The sequence below is a fragment of the Pagrus major genome, chromosome 17 (assembly GCF_040436345.1).
Source record: "Pagrus major chromosome 17, Pma_NU_1.0".
Lineage (NCBI taxonomy): Eukaryota > Metazoa > Chordata > Actinopteri > Spariformes > Sparidae > Pagrus > Pagrus major.
Genome location: NC_133231.1, coordinates 16,643,160 through 16,665,826, shown reverse-complemented (window position 1 = coordinate 16,665,826; position 22,667 = coordinate 16,643,160). Strand labels below are relative to the sequence as shown.

Here is a 22,667-nt window from a genome sequence, read left to right as displayed (position 1 = left end):
TGTAAAAACCTTGCTGCACTCTACTGTAAAAAAATAAAAAGTAAAAAGCATTGGTCCATTATTGTACCATGCCCTTACCCTAACCCATGCCATTATGCTACATAACCCTGTCTGAGAGGTTTAAAAGGCTGCAATGTGAAAACTAGTGAAAAAAAGAAAGAAAAAAAGAAGTCAGAGTTGCCCGTTTCTCTTTTCTGAAAGGCTTTGTGCCAGACACTTTGAACAGTCTAGCAGAGAGAGAAACGCATGCTGCATAAGTTAATGTCAAATTCTCTCTATTGTGTCTTGTCTTGTTGAATCAAATGAGTTAACAAAAAAGCCAAAGAATTCCAAAGTGGGAGAATATACAGAATAGCACAAAAATTTAAGAATTGCACATGAACTTGTATTATTAGAACTGGTAATGTAAAGGTAGCATTAACCGTTTGTTGGCAGACAGTTTCCTAATAACGCTCAGACCCTGATGAGATATTTTACTTTGCTGCAGTCGGAGTGAGAAATGCTGCTGCTGCTGTGCTTGCACTGATGAACAGCTCAAGTAATTGACGTGGAGCTTTTGTTTGTGTGTGAATGCATGTGTTGTGTATGTCTGCTTGTAGAAACCGATGCGTGGGTGTATGAAAGAAGGTGAAAGCATTCAAAGGTGTTTTGCTTTTGCAGCTGGTAAGAAGTAAAGCTCTAAAACTAATTTCTCTCATCAACGTCTGTCAAGGAGATTAAGGGAAGCATTACTCAAGTATGCACTTATTTCACCAAAAGCATTAAACAACTGACTGAGAGAGATTGAGTACACTGCAGCTTTTAATGCCACTCTTTTTTTTCCCAATTCAAATTTCATCTTTGATAAACGGGTGTGAAAGGATAACCAGTAAAAAGGCACTTTAGACAGGGCACCAGAACATTTAAGCTAGAGGGAAGCATAATGGGGAAAAATTAAATCACAGAGAGTACAAGCGAGGGGCTGTGGTCAGTGTTCCATGGGTGCATCCGCATCGTCCTCCTCCTCATCACTACAGGGTTCATAATCGTCATCCAAGACTGGGTCTCCCTCCTCTGCCTCCATCTCCCCTCCCAGCTCGCCGAGCAGCTGCTCCACGTGCTCCAACATCGGCTGGTCATCACATCGCAGCTTACTGTACAGCTGGGGAAGAAGGCAGAGAAAAAAAGAAAAAGACAAAAAAAAGGATGATGCAACTGTGTAATGGGCTAGCAGGCAGACTGGAAATATGGAAATTTGAAATAGAAAGTAGGTTATACAGCAGAAACGCTGGGACTTAACATGAAGTGCAAAATTATACTGCGGAGGCAATACAAGAAAATGAGATATGGTGAGTGAAAAGCTCTCGACCGAGGCTCTTCCGTTGTGTCGCTGAAGATAACGGTGCATCACTATGGCATCAGTAAGCAGCAGCTTGGAGTTGAGGCAAGCGAGCAGCCCGGAGGTTTTAAGTCTCTAAGTGCTGGTTAGGCCGCCTGAAATATCCAACAGCAGCTGCATTCTGTCAGCGAGACAGTCACGGCTCGCAAAACGCTGGTAAACAGTTTTTGTCTTTCATTTGGCAAATCAGCACATTTGATACACCGTTCAGCCGCACAGGAGACAAAAAAGACCATTTATCTTCCTCTTTGCCGTTGCAACATGCGTGCACACACACACACATATACGTAGAGAAACGTATCCTGAAGCACGTATGGTTATGCTGCGTACATGTGCGTGCACATACACACACACACACACAATCAGAGCTGTTATCTCGGTGAAATATGCCGTGAAAGAGCAAGATAAAAAAGTCCTGTTCTCAAAGCAGGCAGCAAATTTATCTCTGTAAAATACACTGCTTGTGTGTAATTACTGAACTCAAAGTGGAGCTGGGTGATAAAACTGCTAAGGACAGCAAGCATAAACACTGCGTTTCTTTGTGTGCATGTACAGAGTGAGGGGGACTGATACAGCGATTCATATTTATGTTTTTCTTTCCAGAAACAAAGCTAGATAGAAAAAGACGGGGAGAGGGTTTATATGATCTAGGAATATTATTCTATTTCGTCTATCAAACACACACACTCTCAATCGAGCTCGTGGACAATAAGCAGCTGAGTGCCATCATTCTCACTAAAAGTGTAACGAGGCCAGGAGAGTGAAGAAGAGCGTGTGTGACTGCTTTGCCCCAGGACCAGTCTCTAAGCAACAGCAGGTCCTGACAGGAGACACGCAGTCCCATGGGAACTCATTTAGAGTGTAAGAATGTTCAGTGTGTGCGTGTGTGTGCGTGTGTGTGCGTGTGTGTGTGTGTGTGTGTGTGTGTGTGTGTGTGTGTGTGTGTGTGTGTGTGTGTGTGTGTGTGTGTGTGTGTATATATATTTAAGTGGATGCTGTCTCTGCAGGTTGGAGCTCCAGGGAGGTGGAGCGTGACACCAGGTCCAGGCACAGGGTCTGATACCGGGGGAGAGCTGACCCTCTCAGCCTCCATCAAGCACCACACACACACACACACACACACACACACACACACACACACACACACACACACACACACACACACACACACACACACCCCACACACACAGAGGGGAAAAAAACACTGATTTTCATTCTGCCAATGTCACTGAGAAATGCCTGGAGATGTTTATCCACAACAAACACTGAATAAAAGTTGGGTTCACGTTACAATATACTCTATATACAGAATAATTGCACATCACAGCCTTAGGTGAGAGGGGGTATTTCGTATGAGTTGCATAAGAGAAATAATATAATAAATACAGTGAACATATGGAATGTTATTTGGAAACCATTTTTGTACGAGTGATATTTCCTTCAAATCAATAGCATGGTGTGTCTGCGAGATAGGCTGTGATTATTCATTGTGATGCTTTCAGCTAGCTAAACAAACAGGAGCTATTCTTTACCCATTCTGCGCCGAACGCTGCTGAGATCAGCACCGCCGTCGCAAAAAAACACAGGCATTTCTCATTTGCAACAGCCTATGTTTTCTCTTCTCACTTTCACGGCCCAGAGAGCTGCCTAGAGAGGGAGGGAGAGTGTGAGAGTGTGTGTGTGTGTGTGTGTGTGTGTGTGTCTGAGTGCATGTAATCGTATAACTTTTTCATGGTCCACTTTGCTCTACTTTCAAGCCCACAGCACACTTGACCACTGCCATAACAGCTCACAAAACATACACAACATAAATACACTTACACATGCAGGGATGCGTGGACACATCTGTCCTCATGGTCTACTCGCTATTTTTTTTTTTTCTCCAGCCATGCTAGCAACAGCTCTAGGGATGGTTGAAAAACAACAGAATGACTCTGATACATGACTTTGGTAAAAGTTACGTACCATCAACCCAATGTTCACTGTCGTCCGCCATTTTTCAGCGTCATATGATGTCGGCAATTTGTGTACCAAAATTTCTCTGGCTTTCCAAGTTGTTGTTTCCACTTCAGAGGGCATTCGTGTGAATTTCCAAGTTGGGAAAGCATTGGAAACACATCCGATAATTCTGACAGCACATGAGTCAGAATTTCTAAGTACTCTGACAGAAATTGAAGTCACATTTCTGACTCAAAAACCTCGATGGCTGAAACCAAACCAAGATAGCTGCTCTGCTTATCAACAGTAAGTGAAAACTGTGGAATCTACTGTTTATTAGCATTTCTGTCTTATTTGTGTCTCATTAATTCAGTGGTACACACAGCACTATCCAACTTCTATCTGTGGACACGTTGCTACGGTGTCCGTATGCGCAAAATGCCACCTAATGTGTTGTTATCAACTGGCATTCTGGCATTGCTAACAATGGCAAGCACAACAAAGGTTTTCCTGGAGGCGCCTATCTTGGTTTTCTGAATTGTTGTACTGGAACACGGGTGTGAAGTCATTACCAGTTCTGGCTTCCAAGGTAAATGGAACTCAGACTCACAGAGCCACTAGCATGGCTGTAGACCAGGTCTATTCAACCACATCTTTAGAAGAGCCAGAATGAAAAAATCAGAAGTGCCAAGGGGCCAGACATTTACATTCCCTATGTCTGACATGTAAAGCTGGGAATTTAATGTGTTAAAAAAATGCAATTAAAATTTTCTCTCCGCCTTGTTAATTAGTTTTTACAAAAATAAATATTTTGTATACAAAAGAAAAAACAATGCACCTTTTTAATCTTAGAAATTGTTGATTCCCCCTGCTTAAACAGCCTGAACCAAAACTTTTTAACAAAATGAGAGTATTTCTGTGCTTGGCAACAGACGTAACTAATGAATGGGCCAATTAGCCTACTAATAAAAAGGTCAAAGGGCCAGAATGAGGCTGTTTAAGGGCTGCTTTTGGCCCACGGTCTGCTGTAGACTCTTCTTCTTTCTTATGATCACGTGTTGTTAGAATGATAAAGCATATTCATTTGAAGTCGATACTGTTCCTCATACTGGACACTACCGATGACCAGCGAGTCACGTTAGTAAAATGGATGTAAACAGGGTCAAATGTAATTTATGTGAAAATATTCTCCGTTTTTCTACTGCTTGCTAAGCATATTCTTAAAATCACTGCTCTTTGCCATTATATTTTCACCTGGGAAACTTCTGAATGGGGAAACAAATTCGAAACTTTTGAGCAGCAAGTATGAAATGTTGCATAGATCAACATGGCGGCATTCATAGTGAAGAAGCTTCTACAGAGGAGAGTTGGCAAGGAGGACTTCATGATAACTACAGTAACGACTGCAATCCGTGGTAACAGAATTGAAAAAGCCTATGGAATTTAATACAAAGCAGAATTATGTTCACTTCAGGTGAACATGGGAGCGGAAGTGTATCTGGAGCTGAATGAGGTCTTACTCTGTTTATGGTCATTACACTGCAGCCTGCAGTACAGACATAATAGTGAAAATAAAAATCTGCAACAAAGGTATATATAAGAAGTACAGCTTTCATTCATGTCTTTCTCTACACTTACTAGATTTCTTTGTATATGTCTATAGTATGCACCAGCATAGATTACCTGTAAGAGCTTATCTTTGGTCCAGTATGCTGCGGACAAAATGGTAATAATAAGCACTAATGTACCCTTCATACCAAAATTGATTCTTTTCCCCTCATTTCTTGGTAGGAACCCTTTTCTCCAACTCATATGCAGAATAAAGACAGGCTGATTATGTGGTAAAAGCATAATCATTCCATCATTGTTCACCTTCTGTTCACTTCTATGCTTAACTTCCCTTTTCATTTTACCTCTTCTTTCAGTTCAATTCCTAATGCCTTCATTCTCCAGGCTTGTCTCCTGACCATTTTACTCTTGCACACTCCGTCTTTGGCTTTCTTTTGCTGCGGTCTCACCAAATGACCTTCCTGTCAAGGAGATAAATACCTCTTCATAGTTGTACTTCTGCTTGCAAGCACACACACGTGCTATTTTGGCAGAATAGTGCCAAAATCTTGCCCTCTTCTCAAGTACCCCTCCTGCTCTCCCCATTCCTTCTGTAGACCAAACGATCCACTCCTGCGGTACATCTCTTCATTAGTAAGAGAGCAGTAATTAGTAAAAAGCAGTAGGCGGTTTGAGGGGGATGAGGGGGGAGGCCACCCCCCCCCCTTGTTAGCAAAAATGACCAAAATACCAGATGCCATCCTATCTGAACCCGAATCTGAGGAATTATTAAGAATTATTACATTTTGACAGGATGTTCTTATTTTAACATGTGCAGCTTTTCTAGCTTTTAGCCAGGAAGCTCACAGACCAATTGTACGCATTGTTAATCACTCATGTAACGCTACTCCGCCAATCAAATCTGTGTATTGGCTAGAGTCAGACACACACACACACACGCATAGAAAGACAGTGGGAGAAAAAAAGTGAACACAGATTTTAATCAAGAATGGACTCTTATGTATATGGATGGTCAGTCTTCCCACAGGTGGCTCAGTTTGTGGCATCCCCCTGCTAAAAGCGTAAAAATCGCCTACTGGTTAAAGGGGATCTACTACACCTGTATAGCTTTGCATGATTCACAGTACAAAAAAATCCTTATTTACCTATGCTGGAGCCCGACCGATTTATCTGTTGGCCAATATTATGGCCAATATAAATTGGACTATCTTAGATATATCGGTATCGGTGTATATGTTGTTGATATCGGCTGACATGAAAACACTTGTGAGCACTGCCTTATCCTCTGGCCGGTGCGCTTCATGGCATATGACGGCTGCATAACTTAGATCGGAAAGTAATTATTTTCTGACGGACAGATGGCTTTACTTGTTGCTAAAGTACCTGCTTTTAGCTAGTTAGCTCAGTTAGCCATGCAGCTAGCAGTCCGATCAGCTCACTCTGCTTGGAGTGGGAGCCCAAAGAAAAGGGGAATTGTGGATGTTTACTCATCTAGTACAGGAGCTTTGGACTGCCAGGAGGAGGAGGTTTTCAGCGGGGAGAGTCAGCTGGGACCACTAACTGCATGGCTAACTGAGCTAACTAGCCAACAGCTGCTACAGTTAGCAGCAGATGGCAGTTACTTTTGCAACACCAGGAAATAACATAAATCATAGAGAGTTCAGGCAGAGCAGTCGGACGACATCAGATCACATCCAGATCAGAGTCCAGGTCGATGGCTAAGGTTGCTGACAATTTAACTGTGAAATCATAACCTAACAGAAGTCCTGACGGCTTGTTTGAAGGTACAGTTTCTGAAAACAGCACCGTGGCCTGGTTTATAATCAATATATTTCCTTCTTCTTAACTTCTTTGTCTCACTCTGTCAAACAAACATACACATTTATTCTTCACTGGCAAGGGTGTGACACTGGCTGAGATTAGACCTTCTTGAGTGTGAACAGGGGATGTCGATGGAGGTCTCCAGAGGGCTGACCGCAAACTCACGCGCAAAGACACACACACACACAACTTAACACTTCAGTCCTCCAGTCACATCCTTGGTAAGGAAAGGCATTAAAATTACATGACAAGCACACCTCGGTCCAACTCTACCCACAATCCCTGCTCATGGGATACCCTTTCAGCCACATCAAATAGTAAAGCTTTTGACCTCCGTTTGCCCTAGCTGCCTTTGTGCACACTCACACACACACATATAGACACATGCACACACATATATAACATTGTCCTCTGTGCATACACTGCAGATCCTTCCTCAATCGCACCCTATCTGGCTGAGACTCAAATTCCATTTCACGTCCGGTTTACTATTGATTTTACCCTCGCCACTATTCACCAGCTACACCCCCTGCACCCACACAACTACACACACACACACACACCCCACATCCAATCTGTTCCCTTCCTCGCCTCCCTTTTCATTCTCCCACTCCTGCTCCTCTCCTATACCTCTTTCTTGTCCTCTCAACCCATCCATTCTTCCCTATCACTCCTTTTTAGAGCATCTCAGCTGAATGCGGTGGGTGTGCGTGTGCGCGAGCGTGCATGTGTATCGATCACAGAAGAGATGAATAATGAAGACATATCTTAACAAATAATTAGATATGCAACTTGGCACACACAAGCATAATTAAATATGTGCATCCACATAAGGTGCACCTACGCATAGCCACATGCTTTCTCTCACTGTCTCACGCACACACACACACACACACACAAACACACATACGCACACACACACAACACGCGAACACACACACACACACACACACACACTTAGCAAAGTCATAAAGTATGCAGAGAAGTGGACTGGCGCCAAAACAAGCCGTTGGGCTTTGAGGCCTCATTTCCATGTTGGAGCCCATTTTAACTAGCAGACTGACTCATCGTTAATAATTAACACTCACAGTGACGCTCAGAAACAAAGCTCTGATATAAACAAGGGAGAATCTCTACTTCTGAGTGTAGATATGTGTGTGCAATGTACACACACACACTTATGGACAAAAGTGCCGAGCTGAGGAATTAAGTGCATCAAGAGGGGGGCTGTTTTCTCTCGGCATTCCACCTCACCTTTTCAAGGTCTTCATTTACCTTTCACATTATTCTGGACCTGTTGCTTCACTCACTCTACAAAGAAACAGCTCTGTTGTTTACTTGTCACGCTCTGACGCCTCGCCCAATTCTTTTACCAGTCCTTCACCTTTTTATTCCTATGCAGTCGTTCCCTCTGTACAAAAATAGCTAAGTACTCAATTCTCTCCATTTCTCGATTCCTTTTTTTTTTCGATTTGTTTTTATTTATTTTTTAACTTGCCACAAAGCTGGCAGTCAAAACTATATGTGCCCTGTTGCCTTTATTTTCCATCCCACGGTTCTTCCATTCTCCCTCTTGGCAGCTCAGAGCCCACCCTACTCCTGTCTCAGTTGTGGACATCCCCAGTGGAAGCTGGTTAGACAGGCCTGTCACTACACTGCTGGCCAGAGAGACAGACATCAATATATCGCCACTCTGCTGCCCCTCCTCATCTGTAGAAGGACACGACGAAGCAGCGAGGGGAGGAAGGGGGTGGGGGTCGTTGTGTGGGGAGGTGAAAAGGAGAAGAAAGTAAAGAGAGGGAAAAAAATCGTAGGTGGGGACTGCCATCCCTCAGTCTGTGCTGTCTGATTTACAAGCCTATTGGATTTTAGACTAACATGAATCATTGCTGCATAGAGGCATAGCTCCCTGACAGAATGAATGAGACACATCACTCCAAGTGTGTGTGTGTGTGCGTGCGTGTGTGTGTGTGTGAAAGGGGGAATAGGAGAAAGACAGGGGTATATTTAAACCTCTTTGAGATCTTACAAAAAGACATTTCTGTGGCAACAATGGAGCTTAGTTTGGATCCTCTCATGTTCACAGAGCTGCAAGTACTCCTTCTCTGACAAGAACTGGTTCTTATCAGTCCTGTCTATAGTGACAGTGTACTGCCTGTAACTATCTGTACCCAGGGTCACTGTGCACAGCAGCATAAGAAATATTCACATCCTGTACGTAAACATGAACTTTGCAGATTTTCAACCAGCATTGTAGCACTGCAATGTTGGCTGTATAACACAGGATTCTAGGGCTGTGTATCAACTGCAGCTGTTGCATCCATGGACACAAAGAGTATCGTTGGATCATGAGTGAGGGGCGTCTCATCAAACTCCAATCGAACTGTCTAAACTAGGCAGTGCTGATGAACTATAAACCAAGATTATGTTACTACACTGCCCATTTCTCATCTAATATGCTTTCTAAAACATTTTTTCACGTCACCCCTCAGTGAATGGTTTATGGGACCAATGCAGTGCAGTACATTCTGGTTGTAGTAGGTTTTCTAACTTTTGAGCAAGAAGAACTACTAAAGCCCTTCATCTCTGTTTTCTCTGGTCATGTAGCGCCAATTTCAAAAATATTTGTGTCTTTTTACTGCATAGTGTTGTGCTTTTTTCCAGCAGTGAAATACTTCTTTAAGTAAAAGTACCAATACCACACTTTAAAAATAATCCATAACAAGTTAAATTCCTGCATTTAAGTAAAAATCAAAAGTCAAAAAGTAAGAGTACTTAAACAGAGAAATAGCCCATGTGACTGTGACACTGTTATGTGTTATATCATTAGATTATTATTTCTGAAGCATTATTTTTTTGGTTTGAGGCTAGTTAGTTTCTCATCATTTTATACTTGGCTGCAATTAATGGTTTTCATCATCGATGAATCTGCAGATTATTTTCTTGATTTGTTTTCTTGTTCCATTCATAGTTTTGTTTGTAATAATATTGAGAAATGCCCTTCACAACCTCTTGGAGCTAAAAGCGGCATCTTCTCATTCTGTCAAACCTAAAAATTATTCAGTTTCTTATCATTTAAGACAAATCATCACATGAAGGTGAAACCATTAAATAATTGGCAATTGATCATGAAAGAAAATCAAACAAGTAGTTGTTAATTGGCTAACTAGGCTTTCAAATAAATGTAGTGGAGTAAAAAGGACAACATTTCACATGAGTTGAAACACAACCACCCTGTATCTTTATCGGATAAAAATAGCAGCGATAGTTTGGTTTGTGGGCAGAATTCGTGACCTGATTTACCTTCTTTGCGTTGGTCAGGTACGTTCTGGCCGCCTCCTTCAATGCCTTCCACTCTTCCTTCTCCTCCTCAGTCACCTCTCTTCCCTCTCTTTCTTGCTGCTCTTTCGCCTTCTCCAACTGTAGGTAGCACACCCAGCCGGAGAGATACCACACCTGGGAGGCACAGAGAAAGAGAGGCGGGTTAGGTGGGGGCGTGAGGCACAGAGATTCAGACAGAGAGAAAATGTTCTTTGTTGCAGTAAGTGAGCTGTGACAGGGGAAACAGATTTGTAACCCTCACAGAGCATGTCTGCATGAAATCCCACGTCTGTCTTTGACAAACAGGTTCCACACATATAACATGGAAACACACACACAAACACACACACAAGCAATCTATCACTCACATAATAACTGTCATCCTGATCCGGTCCTGACACACAGTATACTGTCCTCATTTACAAATGCTGCATGAATGTAAATGCACGTGTGCACATACTGTAGCTTTACAGTGAATTCAACACTGTGACTTGAACATCTGTCACTAACAATTTGTTTTAAATCTTTCTACAGCAAAAGATGTAATTACTTTATTGAAACATATACTGAATCATTATTTAATTAAATGGGAAAAAATACCCTGAGGCAAACATCTTCTTTGCATTTCAAATAATATCATACTCACAGGTTGTGCTGCGAACAATGTTAGCTTTGCAATTAAATTAGAATAGGGAATATTATTTCAATACTCTCTGTGTCTTTCTACCTCAATAGAAATCGTGGAGGAACAGAAGAACCATATTCATGGGTTCTGTTTCAAAAAGCAGGATTAGTACTAACTAAGGCTTGTCCCGAATACAATATTTTGAGCTCCGGAGCTTTGGTAGTAATCAACAGCGAATAATCAAAGCTTCAGTCGGGGGGTGGGAGCTCAGCTGAGATGGACAACAAAGATGCTGCAACGTGTCTTTCGGTTTAAAAGGCGATTATTTTTTAGAATTCTGTTGTTGTTTGTATTGTTATTTGTTTTTGAATACAAAGACGAACCCAAAGTTTTGGGTGTGTGTAATGCATGTTTGTGATACAGACAGGTTTGGTTAAATCTACCAGTACGCACTTTTTGTGACATAACAGCAATTTTGCAGTTTGCCTTTATTGATTTAGCAAAAAATTAATCAATAAATAAAAAAAATAAAAAATATTCAAATCCCAAAATTGAAAACGAATACCTACCCAACAAACGAATATCCGTACAGTCGAATATTTGGGTTTAGCCCTTGTGCTTACAAGTCAATTCAAGCCTGGACTCTGATTTTCTGGTTCCATACTGGTGGCCTGTTTTTCAGTGATGCTCTAAATCATCCTTGTAGCTTCAGCTTCGCACCGTACCTGCTCTAAAACGAGTTATGATCACGACTTAAATCAGCTGCCTCCTCAGAAATTAACTCTCTGCAAATTTCCATGTTTTGATAACTTTTCAATACAAAAAAAGTGTTATTAAGAAAACAATATTTTAAAAGACAAAGTTGCAAATAGCAAGTCAAGCTGAAAGGTGTGAATAAGGAGGTTGTAAGAAGTGCACATGTTAAGCAAAGGCACAAGCACTTGATAATGAGATGTGAATGTCGGCAGTGTATCCAGGCATAATAACCACAGAAGAACATCTATAAATACTAACGGTTAGTTTGATTGTTTGACTGTTGCATATTGATGCATATGCATGTTTTGTTCATTATGCTGCTGCTACTTAATGGGACATGAGAGAGACAATATGAATATGAACTGCTTGCATTTTCCAGGTGACAACACAATACTGCACTAGAGACAAGTGTGAATACTGTGCCTTAATGGCAGGCTATATCATATTTAGCATATATTGCAGCTATAATGGCAACGGGAAAAGCAAACACACACTTCAGTCTGTGCAACGCTCATTTACACTATCAAGCTTTTGATGAAGGATGTTCTTTAAGCATCGTTGAGGTTCAACTGCCACATTTTCATAAGGACGCTAATAGTACCATCATTATTATTTTAAATACACAGCTTTAGATCCATCAATGTAGCGTGTAACTGGCTTTTTTTCAAAACTCCTGCCTCATTCATACTACATTATGTATGAACGGCTGCATCAGATTGGGCCAACAGAGAACAGCCAGATCATTATATTGTGTCGCTCCAGTGGGTTAGCTGTCTTTTATTAAACATAGTAGTGTGTGTTCGCTAAAACTGTTCAAATTTCATGTGTAACAGTGGCTCGATGTATTCGCAACTACTTGGCAATAATTTAGCCTCTTCCGTTGCAATAGTACCACACTTAGCAAGGTTCTGACACCAGATGTGTGAGCATCGCTCACTTCAAGGAAGCACCATGTAGAGATTCGTGTTTACGGCCTCTTAACTGGCTCACAGATCTTAACTTGGCATCTGAATATGTTAAAAGAAAACAACAATATTTGCTTGAATATTTTGAAATAATCCAGTTGCTCCAGAGTTCAAACAACAAGTGGAGGCATATGTTTAACTACGAGTTATTATGCAGAAAGACACCAAAATCAGCTCGTCCTCCTTCTTTTCCATAATCGCACATTCTGTCTCCTACATAATCACATACGCTGTACTATGCTTGCTCTTCCACAACACAATCACATTCAACTCCCAGTGAACTTGGAGGTGTGCATGTGCCTCTCATCTCAGGCCAAAGATCATCCTCCCACTGTTCTTCAAGCACCAAGATACAAATATTAGCTCTATTCATTATTCAGTGAGGGCAGAGGCAGTAGAAGCCTCCACCTCTGCCAAATCAACCATTTAGCTAACAAACACATCAATGCATGCCACACTGAATTCAGAATTGCCGCTCAGCATGCTGAGTGGGAGGCTACCCCCTGCAGCCATACTTATCAGAACAACAGCAGCACTGGATAAATGTAGTAATGTTGCAGAACCAGCGGTGTGACATTTTTATCACTGAAACAGTTTCTGTGAATGCAGAACCTAGAAAAAGATGTGTCCTGATGTAAATATGTGTATATTCAGGGGGAGAAAGAGTGAAATCAGGTCGCTTTAATTCTTAACTTCTCTACAAATGAGAATATCTTCAAAAACAGCAAGAACAAGGCTGGAAAAATTCTCTACAGATGGTCCACTGTGAAATAATTTGTGCTTGTGGTAGAGATGGCTTGTGCATCTGCACTCAAAATTAAAACATGAGAAAGTTAGCTAATTAAGAACTTCAGAAAATCCACTCTACCCTTCCACAACCCCAGACAGAAGCACACATAATAAAATAAACGCTGCGTCTGTCAATCAAATCACTGGGACTATTGTCATTTCAAAGTGGAGGCACATCTTAGTTCCCATATGGTGCTGCTGAAGGAAGAACAAAAGCATCATGAATGAACGGAATACCTTTGAAACAAGATTTGCAAGGAACTAGCTCAGTTGTTTGTGCAGACTTAACATTTTATAAGTAAGGTTCCAACTTTGAGATACGCGAGAGCAAGGAGAGGGAGGCGAGAGCTAACAACTTATCTACTGCACTTAAGAGAGGAACTAAGAAAGAGAGTAAGACAAAGAAGGGGGGAGAGAGGGAGAGTAACATGTCTGTCATACACTTCTGACATCACTAATATGACTCTAGCTGCGTAAGTGTGATATGATCCGACAAAACACTTTCTGACCATTACAACTGGTGACTGTATGCATGTGTGATTGGCTGTAGGCCTGCTCAAATCAAGTGTCACAGCTGTGCGTCTCTGGAGCGAGTTTAAAAGTTCAGCCCCCTGATGACTGCTCTCAATCTGTCAGCTGAGGGGTGTGTGTGGGAGGCTGAGCCTGAGGGGGAGTGGGGGAGAGAGAGATGTGCTGCTGCTGTGCTCTTCTATCTGACACTCAGTGGCACACCTTCACTTCCTCCGCCACTAACAGTAGGGATTTGGAGCAAGCTGACAGCACATAGTTTCGACTAAAGCACAGAAAATACTGCCATTTACGCCACTCTCTAATAGGTATTCAACTTCTCAGTTGTACTCCGTGTGTGAGCAAGTAATGCAAAGGTGTGGGTGTGTTGGCACTTCTTTGTGCACACACATAAACAATGGCTCAGCAGAAGGAGCTAAGTGCTCCTGTTGAGGCTTTGTCTTTGAAGTAACAAAGTATAAATTCCTTTTTACGATTATTCAGTAAGTTTTTACTTTATTTCCTACATTTTAACACAAATATCTGAACTTTCTACTGCTTACATTTTCAAAACAGACTTGTTAATTGAATTTTTAACGCATTTAAGGGGAATTGTCGATATTCGTCTTTAATCGTCTTTGAATTATATTAACATGACATGAGGTTGAGTTAGCTTTGCACAGACTGGGGGGTAGAAATGTCCTTCAGAGGGATACTTTTTACTTTTATACTTTGAGAACATTTCAGAGTCTTTAATTTGTTACTTGCATGTTACTTTAACTTGAGTAAAGAAGTTATATCAGTACTTCTTCTTTTACCACAGTCTCATTATACACAAGTATCTGTACTTCTACTTTTGCCACCTCTGGGTGATGAGAGATCTACCTACATGTTGGTCTGATCCAGCATGGGCTACTGTATCACAAAAACAAGACTGCCTGCAAGGGGACACATGAAAAGACTTCACTTAATCCTGAGCACTGAGAAGTAGCACACGTAGGCACACATCCCACAGAACACAGTTTGTTCAAGAATCGTCAGTTAGTTGGGACAGACTATACTGATAATCAGGCTGAACTGCCATTTTAGATTTTGTTCATTCAGTCTGACATTGTTCAAGTCAACCGATTTCATATCGGTTGTAATATTTTGGTTTCTTTTGCTCTGGCAAACTGATGAAGCTAGTGGTAGCAAAGAGCCGTTTCAAGGCAATTGAAGAAATATGCAGATTTAGGAGTTGTTATTTCTATAAAGGATGACTTACAGCTGCATCGACCTCATCCACACTCACCCACACACCATTTTTCTGTTGCTATTTTTCATGGATTATAAACTAATGAAATTCTGATTTATATCCTACTTTCAGAGGCACAAAACTGCTCTGCATTTTGACAGCTGCACATTAAAACATACAAAATAAGAACGGGGAAGAAAGCTGACCACCACATTTTTCACAAAGCAAAAACAGCCGGGCCTTCACTTCACTGCTTACCTGGATGACTTCATCATCCTCCTCCAGAAGATCCTCCAACACATCGACCGCCATCTAATGCAGAGAGTGAGAGAAATGGCGGGTTAAAAGACTGAAATATGACCTGAAATCATCACACCAGACAATTACTTTTTAGGTTTAACAAATTCATCAGTACACAGTCATCGTCTCATCTCTGACACAGCTTCGACCAAGCAGACAAAGAAACAGACACGGGAACAGTGTTGTTCATCTCCCAGGCAGCACGATCAATCAGAGTGATCAGAGGGTCTGATAAGCGCCCACGAGGCCAGCCTCCCTTATACACCACCGTCGATACCAACAAGACAACAGACATGGCCGTCGATAGACACACTCACCACTGCTTATCGCACAATCAATAATGACATTAGTTTCTCTGTTCGATAGCCCTTTTAATCCATTTACTGACATTAACAGTCATTATATTCATAGTGCCCACGGCACTCCGCACCACAACTTTCCCAGCTGTTGATGATTTGATGTGATTTACTGTGCCGTAAATATACATTCTGATTCATTGAAATAAAAAAAAGAGTTACTTTTTTGAGGTAAGGCTGGGCAACACATCTATATTGTCTTAGATTTTGGATAGCATTATATCATGATATGGCATAAGTGTTGTCTTTTCTTGGTTTTAAAGGCTGCATTACTGTAAAATTATGTTATTTTCTGAACTCACCAGACTATTCTACTTGTTCTAACACTTGCCTTTACCCTCTTAGTCATTATACCCACATTACTGATGATTATTTATCAAAAACCATAGTCTGTTAATAATGGTGAAAGTAGCAATATTCACCTCTACGATATTAATATTGAGGTATTTGGAGTTGCCCAGTCCTAACATTTACGAAGTGCTTTTGGGGAGATTTCAAAGATTAGAGCCTGACCGATAAATCAGTTAGCCAATATTGGCCCATCACAGATGTATCGGTAAAAATGTCAACTTTACGGTTTGAAAGAACACAGTGTAGAAAATTATGTTTGGGGTGATTTATAATTATCACATTTCAAGAAAACTTTTTAGACAGTAAAGTTTACTGTTTACCTGTAAATATTCAGCCATAGTTTTGAGTTTGAGCTCTCAAAGGAGTTAAATGTTACGTGACCTATGCCATATGCGTCACAGTCTGGGGTCAGTTTCTGTGGGAAGTTTCTATTACAGAAAACAGACCTTGACTAAAGTAGGCTGTATGTTTGTATTGCTCTGCTTCTCTCCTCGCGGATTCTGTGGTTGTGTGTGTGTGTGTGTGTGTGTGTGTGTGTGTTTGTGTGTGTGTGTGTGTGCGTGTGTGTGTGTGTGTGTGTGTTGTGTTTGAGAGAGGCCCCAGGTGATGATATATTGATTTTTGTCAACTTCAGGTTGGAGGCGACTGTTAGCCAATCACCCATGGTGAAGGGCAAGAATAAAAGACATGCACATACCCGTGCACACACGCACACACACACACAGCTGCACAGTCACACAATCTAACAAAGCTACACCCACAGTGAGCACAACAAGCAGCACTTGTTTCTTGTTAAGGCAGTCTTATTAGCTGCAGCGCTTCTCAATTTTTTCCCCTTCTTTGCTTTTCTTTAAGACTACGGCTTCCGGTGGCGATAAAGAGGTCAGGTGCTTGAGTAGACTGAGGGAGAGTCAGGTTAATTGAGAAAATCTTGTTAGCAGTGTGCAGATGTGCATGCCAGGGTGTCAGTTGATTGATTGCTAGACCAATTATCAGCTGAAAACCCATTGTCCTTAATTAATTAATGACTGATTAAAAATACACAAACAAAAACACCTAATCCCAACTGATGATGACTGGATTCATGCCCAGCCTCTGAATTATCTACTTGACTTTCACTGTATCACACCAATGTGACAGACACACACATGCACACAAACAGTAATTCGAGCCAAGCACTAGATATAAGAGATAGGAGTAAAGTCTGGGTATTAAACAACTGATAGAACAGGCAGTTTTGGAGCAACAAAAATAGAACAAGAGATATCTGGGAGCCAGGATAAATGCGCAACGAACCATTATATCGTCTCCAACTGTACTCCTTCCTAACTACACTGGTCAACCCAGGGGCGAGTGATTAAAGATTCAGAGATTCCTAAGCCGCTTCACGCTCTAAACAACAACAAGATTAATATTCCCGTGAAGATAAGGGGAAGAGAGGGGGTACTACGAAGGAAAAAGTGAGAAAATTGGAAGGAAGTGTGCAAAAAAGTATCTTAATAAACAATGCAAAACTGGTCCATAGTGCACCGCAAAGACACGCACACAAACACACACACCAAAGACGCAATGTACACACTGTCCTCTTTATTTCAGGACCTGTTAAAGAAAAAAAAAAGCAGCACACTGGGGAGGAACTCATTTATAATGGCCATTGTGTGTGCGTGCAGTTTGTGTGCATGTGCAGTTTTTGTGTGTGTGTGTGTGTGTGTGTGTGTATGTGTGTAATCTTCAGGCAATTTTGTTTAACAGAATCATTTTACCGAAGCGCACAGCAGAGACAGGAGAAAGACAAATCACTTTACAAGCGAGGGCAAGCCGTATCTCTAACACACAGAAAGCCATGCAGACAGACACACACAAACACACACACACACACCCCCACACACACACACAGGCACACGTACAAAACGGGGACGTCTACACTTCAGTAGATAAATCCTGAGGATGTCAGTGCTAACTGTACTTGCAAGCTGCAACATTGGAAAGTACATGCTGCGCCCCATCCTGAACTAAATTTAAGAACAGAAAATGTTCAATGAATAACATGAAAGCAAACAAGAGTGACAACAATGAGTAACTAACCATCAGCCGCTGTGACAACTACGCCAAACAGACACCTTAATGGCTGTCAGGGGAGGGTGCCTGTCTGGCTGTCTGTCTGCTACATGGCAAGTGAATTAGTGGTGATGATGGGTGATGATGATGATGGTGATACGTGCGTCTGTGTGTTTGTGTGTTTGTGTGTGACAGTGAGAAAAACAGGGTTCTGTCAGAGGGCCGCATTGTTATCAGGAAGCACATCTGTTTTTCATGAAAACATGAAGTAACAAGTCAGTATAAACAAGCAATAAAGAATGAATTTAAGACTACAAATATAAATCATTTCTTTATTAAATACTGTCTTTTACTTTCTCGACTAACTGAGTCATTGCTTAGTCTATACAATGACAGAAGGTATTGAAAAATGTCCTCAAATATAATGTTTAGTCCAAAATCCAAAGATACTCTATTTACAATTGCATAAAGCAAAGAAAAGCAGCAAGTCCTCGCATTGGATAAGATGGAAACAGAGAACAGTTGATGTCTTTAAGAGCTGCAGATGAGATTATTTCCATTATTCACATTTTTTTTTCTATCAATCGATTAGTTGTTTGGTCTATGAAACAACAGCAAAACCCCCAAATCCCAAGGTGATTTCCTCAAATGTCTTGTTTTGTCCACAACCCATAGATATTCAGTTTAGTTTATTATCACAGAGGAGTTAAGAAATTGGAAAATATTCATATTTATGAAGCTTGATTCAGAGAATTTTTACATTTTTCTTAAAAAATGACTCAAACTGATTAATCTAGGTAATACATTTAGCTGTTGATAACTATTCAATTAATCATTACAGCTCTGGTGTTTTGCTTAATAAATTACTTAGGACGAACAGTTGACTGACTTATTGATTAATGTCCCAAAATCATTTCAGCACAGGTAAAGTCTATAAAATATAAGAAAAAAGTTGCAATTTACCCACAATTATACTGTCATGTAATTGCTTCTTTTATCCAACCAATACTCCATTACACAAAACAATATTTGATTAAGAATGATATAAAACAAAGAAAAGCAGCAAATTCTCCGATATTAGAGCAAATATATAAATATATAAATAACTAAAAACAATTAATCAATTATGAAAGCCGCCATCCATTAATCTTCCCTCCATCAACCAATCTTTGAATTAACAAGTTGTTTCAGCGCTAGAGAAACTGGCTCAGAATCAAGCTGCTGGACAATCATTACTTCACAGGCCTCATATGCTTTCTACATATTTCCATTACAGCGACAGAAATCACAAACACATTTGGCATGGATTCAAGTGTCTCCCTCAAAAACAATCAAAAGGATTTTTCCTTCCAAATTAACTGATCCGCGTCTCGCTGAAACAGAAGACTGAAAGGAAGAACAGCAGCCGTGAAACCGATGTTTTCAAGAACTAATTAGCCAACAGTTTTTTCAGTCCAAATTATTTTGCCAACAAAGAGCATGAGACAATTAATTTGCTTTAATCATCAGTTGATGTCCTTGATCCAAGTATCATAAAATAGCCACTTTCTCAGCCATGAGGGGCTTTTCACGTGCACTCAGACTAAAGAAGCGAAAGGGGAGCTCACTTTTAAAAAGGTTTGCAAAGTCATGGCACACTTTCCTACTTTAGGTTTATCATTTCCATTGCAGAAGCTGCCCACTGGCTCTGAATTAGTGACCACCTCCATTAATGTCATGAGATGATGATAATTTGCCTTAATTGAATAAACCCTAAGAAACCTTCAAGGAAAAAGGAGCAGAGGTGCTATTTCAGACAAGCAAAGGTCATATGTTTAATGTGTGATGTTCTTGTTTAGACTGTCACCTAATTAAGTGATTATAAACGATGAGACGCCGTCTATTTACCATTAACAGGGGAAACGACCTAATTGCCATTTTTACCTCTGCCAAGGAAGTTATGTTTTCACCTCTATCTGTTTGTTGGTTTGTCAGCAGGATTACACAAAAACCACTGAACCGATTTCCACAAAACTTGGATGGAGGATGGGTCTCAGCCCAGAATAGACCCAATTAACTTTTAATGCGAATAAAGGGGCAGATCCATGATTTTTTTTCTTCTCACTTTCTTTCACATTGCGAGACATGGCGTTTTTCAACACTTTTCTTAATTTCTCAGGGAATAATGCGTGGATCTTGATGAAAAAAGGTAAATGCACATTTACGTAGTGGGTATCTATGAATACGATTTGATGTAGACAAATGTGACGGAGGTATGAACTTGACTGTGTGCTTTTCTAGTTTGTGATTCCACCTGTCCTCACCAGGCACTACAGGGGATTTTTTTTCCCAGCAACTTGTGCAATAATATCATACACTCAGATAATTTAGCCAAAGTGATAACAGCATGACATTTTTATTTTGGCAAATGCCCAGTTTACTCCAATTCAAACTCAAACCACATGATAATGTGAATGTGCAATGCCCAACTGCACTCATCAGACAAAGAGCTTAATCTCCAACAGAGACAGACAAGTGCTTTTTGGCACAATCTCGGTCTTCCACTACTTTTATTATTTATAACCTCATAAACCAGAAATAGTTGAATACGCTATGCAGCTTTAGAAAACACAAAAAATTAATATGTTTCTTTGGCAAATATATGAAATGAATTTTCAAAGCCTTGGCTCAGTTTGGCCCAAACAAAACATTCAGTAGGGGAAAAAAATACAGACAAATGGTCTCATTCTGGCACCCTGCTGAGGAGGTAGCCTTCAAACTGATGAGTTTACAGACTGGAAGCACACAACTTTACACAGAGTTTAGAGTTGTGAATAGATTTATAGTCCACGGGGAGAGAATAGATAGTGAGCACAAAAAATGTGTGTGTGTGACAGAGGAGTAGAGGAAGGAAAGAGAAGAGAGAGGATGTTCTTATCAAATCCGGCTAAGTCCCAGTCTGGGAGAGACGGACAGAAAATAACTTGCTTCTACTCTACTGTCACCCTTAAGCTCAATTTCCGTCAGAAACTTTCACATAGCTGATGGCTAAAAGCAAATATGACCAAACTCGTGCATGGGTGTGTACATGCGTACATGCGCACACAGCAAAATATTCCCGTTATGATGCACTCTGAATGTGTGCAGTTTGTGTTTGGGGCATGATGACACCAACAGGAGGATGAAGACAAATGACATGTCAGAAACTGTGGACCGAGACGTTGTCATTTTACTGATACACCTGACAGCCCATCCCACACCAACACATACACACGCACACAAAGATATAACTGCAGCTGAGGGGGGAGGGGAGGACACTGTTCTCATTTCCTGTCAGTGATAGCCATAAACCACTCAACAAGAGTGACTACAAATTAATCACTGCATCACAACAGAAAATAGCTTAACCGCTGTTGGTGTGGCAGTAATCACAGAAAATTACTTCAAGCGTTAATGACTGTTCGGGGTTTTAGCACCAGTGAAATCACGGTCATTAATACTGGAAATTGATGATTGATTTAGACGTGTGCAGTCTCACAGATATGGCGGCAATTCATCAGACTAGAACCTACTTCCTTTTATTTCCTTCTTCACTTACCTCCACCCCTGTGCGCCCCCTTTACCCCTGTCCCTCTCTGTAAATACCACTCTTCAATTATTGACACAGAACTCTAGAGGGGATAAAGACTAGCCATGGCCTTCTCACCTTCAGCGCTATTCACCGGAACGGAAAGCACACATGCACACACACACACATACATACGAATGGCAGGCAGCCCCCTCGCAATGAAACATGCGCACACACGAGGCACGACACACAACAGTTTACCTCGTATTCCTCGCACTCAAGGAGCAGTTTGGCCGTGGTGATGCGGGACTCGTACGGAGGGACCTCGTTCTGGAGAAAAGGGGACAACACCGCCACCTCTACAGTGAGTGTTTACACAAGCATCCACAAACATATTTCTTCCTTTTGTCTGATAATAACGCGATCCAATTTCAAGGTACAAAACATTCTGCGACTACATGGCTGTTAATCACAGCGAAAGTGTCTGCAGGCTGAGTTCAGATCAACCTGCTCCTGGAGATAAGAGTCATAACAGTGGTGCCACTGGGACTTTTGTCTCAAATCAACACCCTCTGATATCACATTTTCTCCTTATTTGAATGCAAACTCAGGTACCATTTATTTGGCGTCATTTAGAACACATCCTGACTTTGACATTACAACCATCCCTTTCTCTTTGTGAAATTCCCTGTAGTAATTGGCTTACTTATCCTTCATAGACTCTCCTGGTGTTGCTTTGCTCTTTCATAACTGCTCTCTCTTAACATACACACACAAGCACACAGGTTTGTGAAGTATTTGTTCCATCTTTTATTTTTTATTATCCCTCCTTTCATTATCTCTGACTTTTTATCTCTACTGGTGTCCTTATGTTTGTGCTCACTGCAAAGCGCACTGTGACAATCCCGTTAGTTGAAAGTGCTTTATAAATAAACCGGGATCTTATGAGGGCTGGTTGCTGTCAGAGAAATACCAAGCACAGCTCCTACTCACCTGCATGTCTTCCTCTGTGCTGGAGGAGGCTGCACTCTGTTTCTGGGCAGGTAGCCACAATCCTACACTCTTCAACAGGTATTCTTTGCCTTCCTGGAGACAGCAAAATGCATACATGTGTAAATTCACAGATGTGGAACTAAACACAAACACACAGAT

The 22,667-nt window shown here is 41.1% G+C and overlaps 1 protein-coding gene across 2 annotated transcripts in view; it reads right to left on the bottom strand.

The window, feature by feature from the left end:
• Window positions 1-783: 783 nt before the first annotated feature.
• Window positions 784-22,667, bottom strand: part of LOC141011841 (uncharacterized) — a 27,290-nt gene continuing 5,406 nt past the window's right edge. For both annotated transcript variants that reach the window (XM_073485162.1, XM_073485160.1), the window contains 5 exons: window positions 22,509-22,601; window positions 21,777-21,845; window positions 15,162-15,215; window positions 10,010-10,162; window positions 784-1,141 (listed from right to left, as the gene is read on the bottom strand). In XM_073485162.1, the coding sequence (XP_073341263.1) occupies window positions 968-1,141; window positions 10,010-10,162; window positions 15,162-15,215; window positions 21,777-21,845; window positions 22,509-22,601 (543 nt within the window). In that variant the 3' untranslated portion in view covers window positions 784-967. The remainder of the gene's footprint in view (window positions 1,142-10,009; window positions 10,163-15,161; window positions 15,216-21,776; window positions 21,846-22,508; window positions 22,602-22,667) is intronic.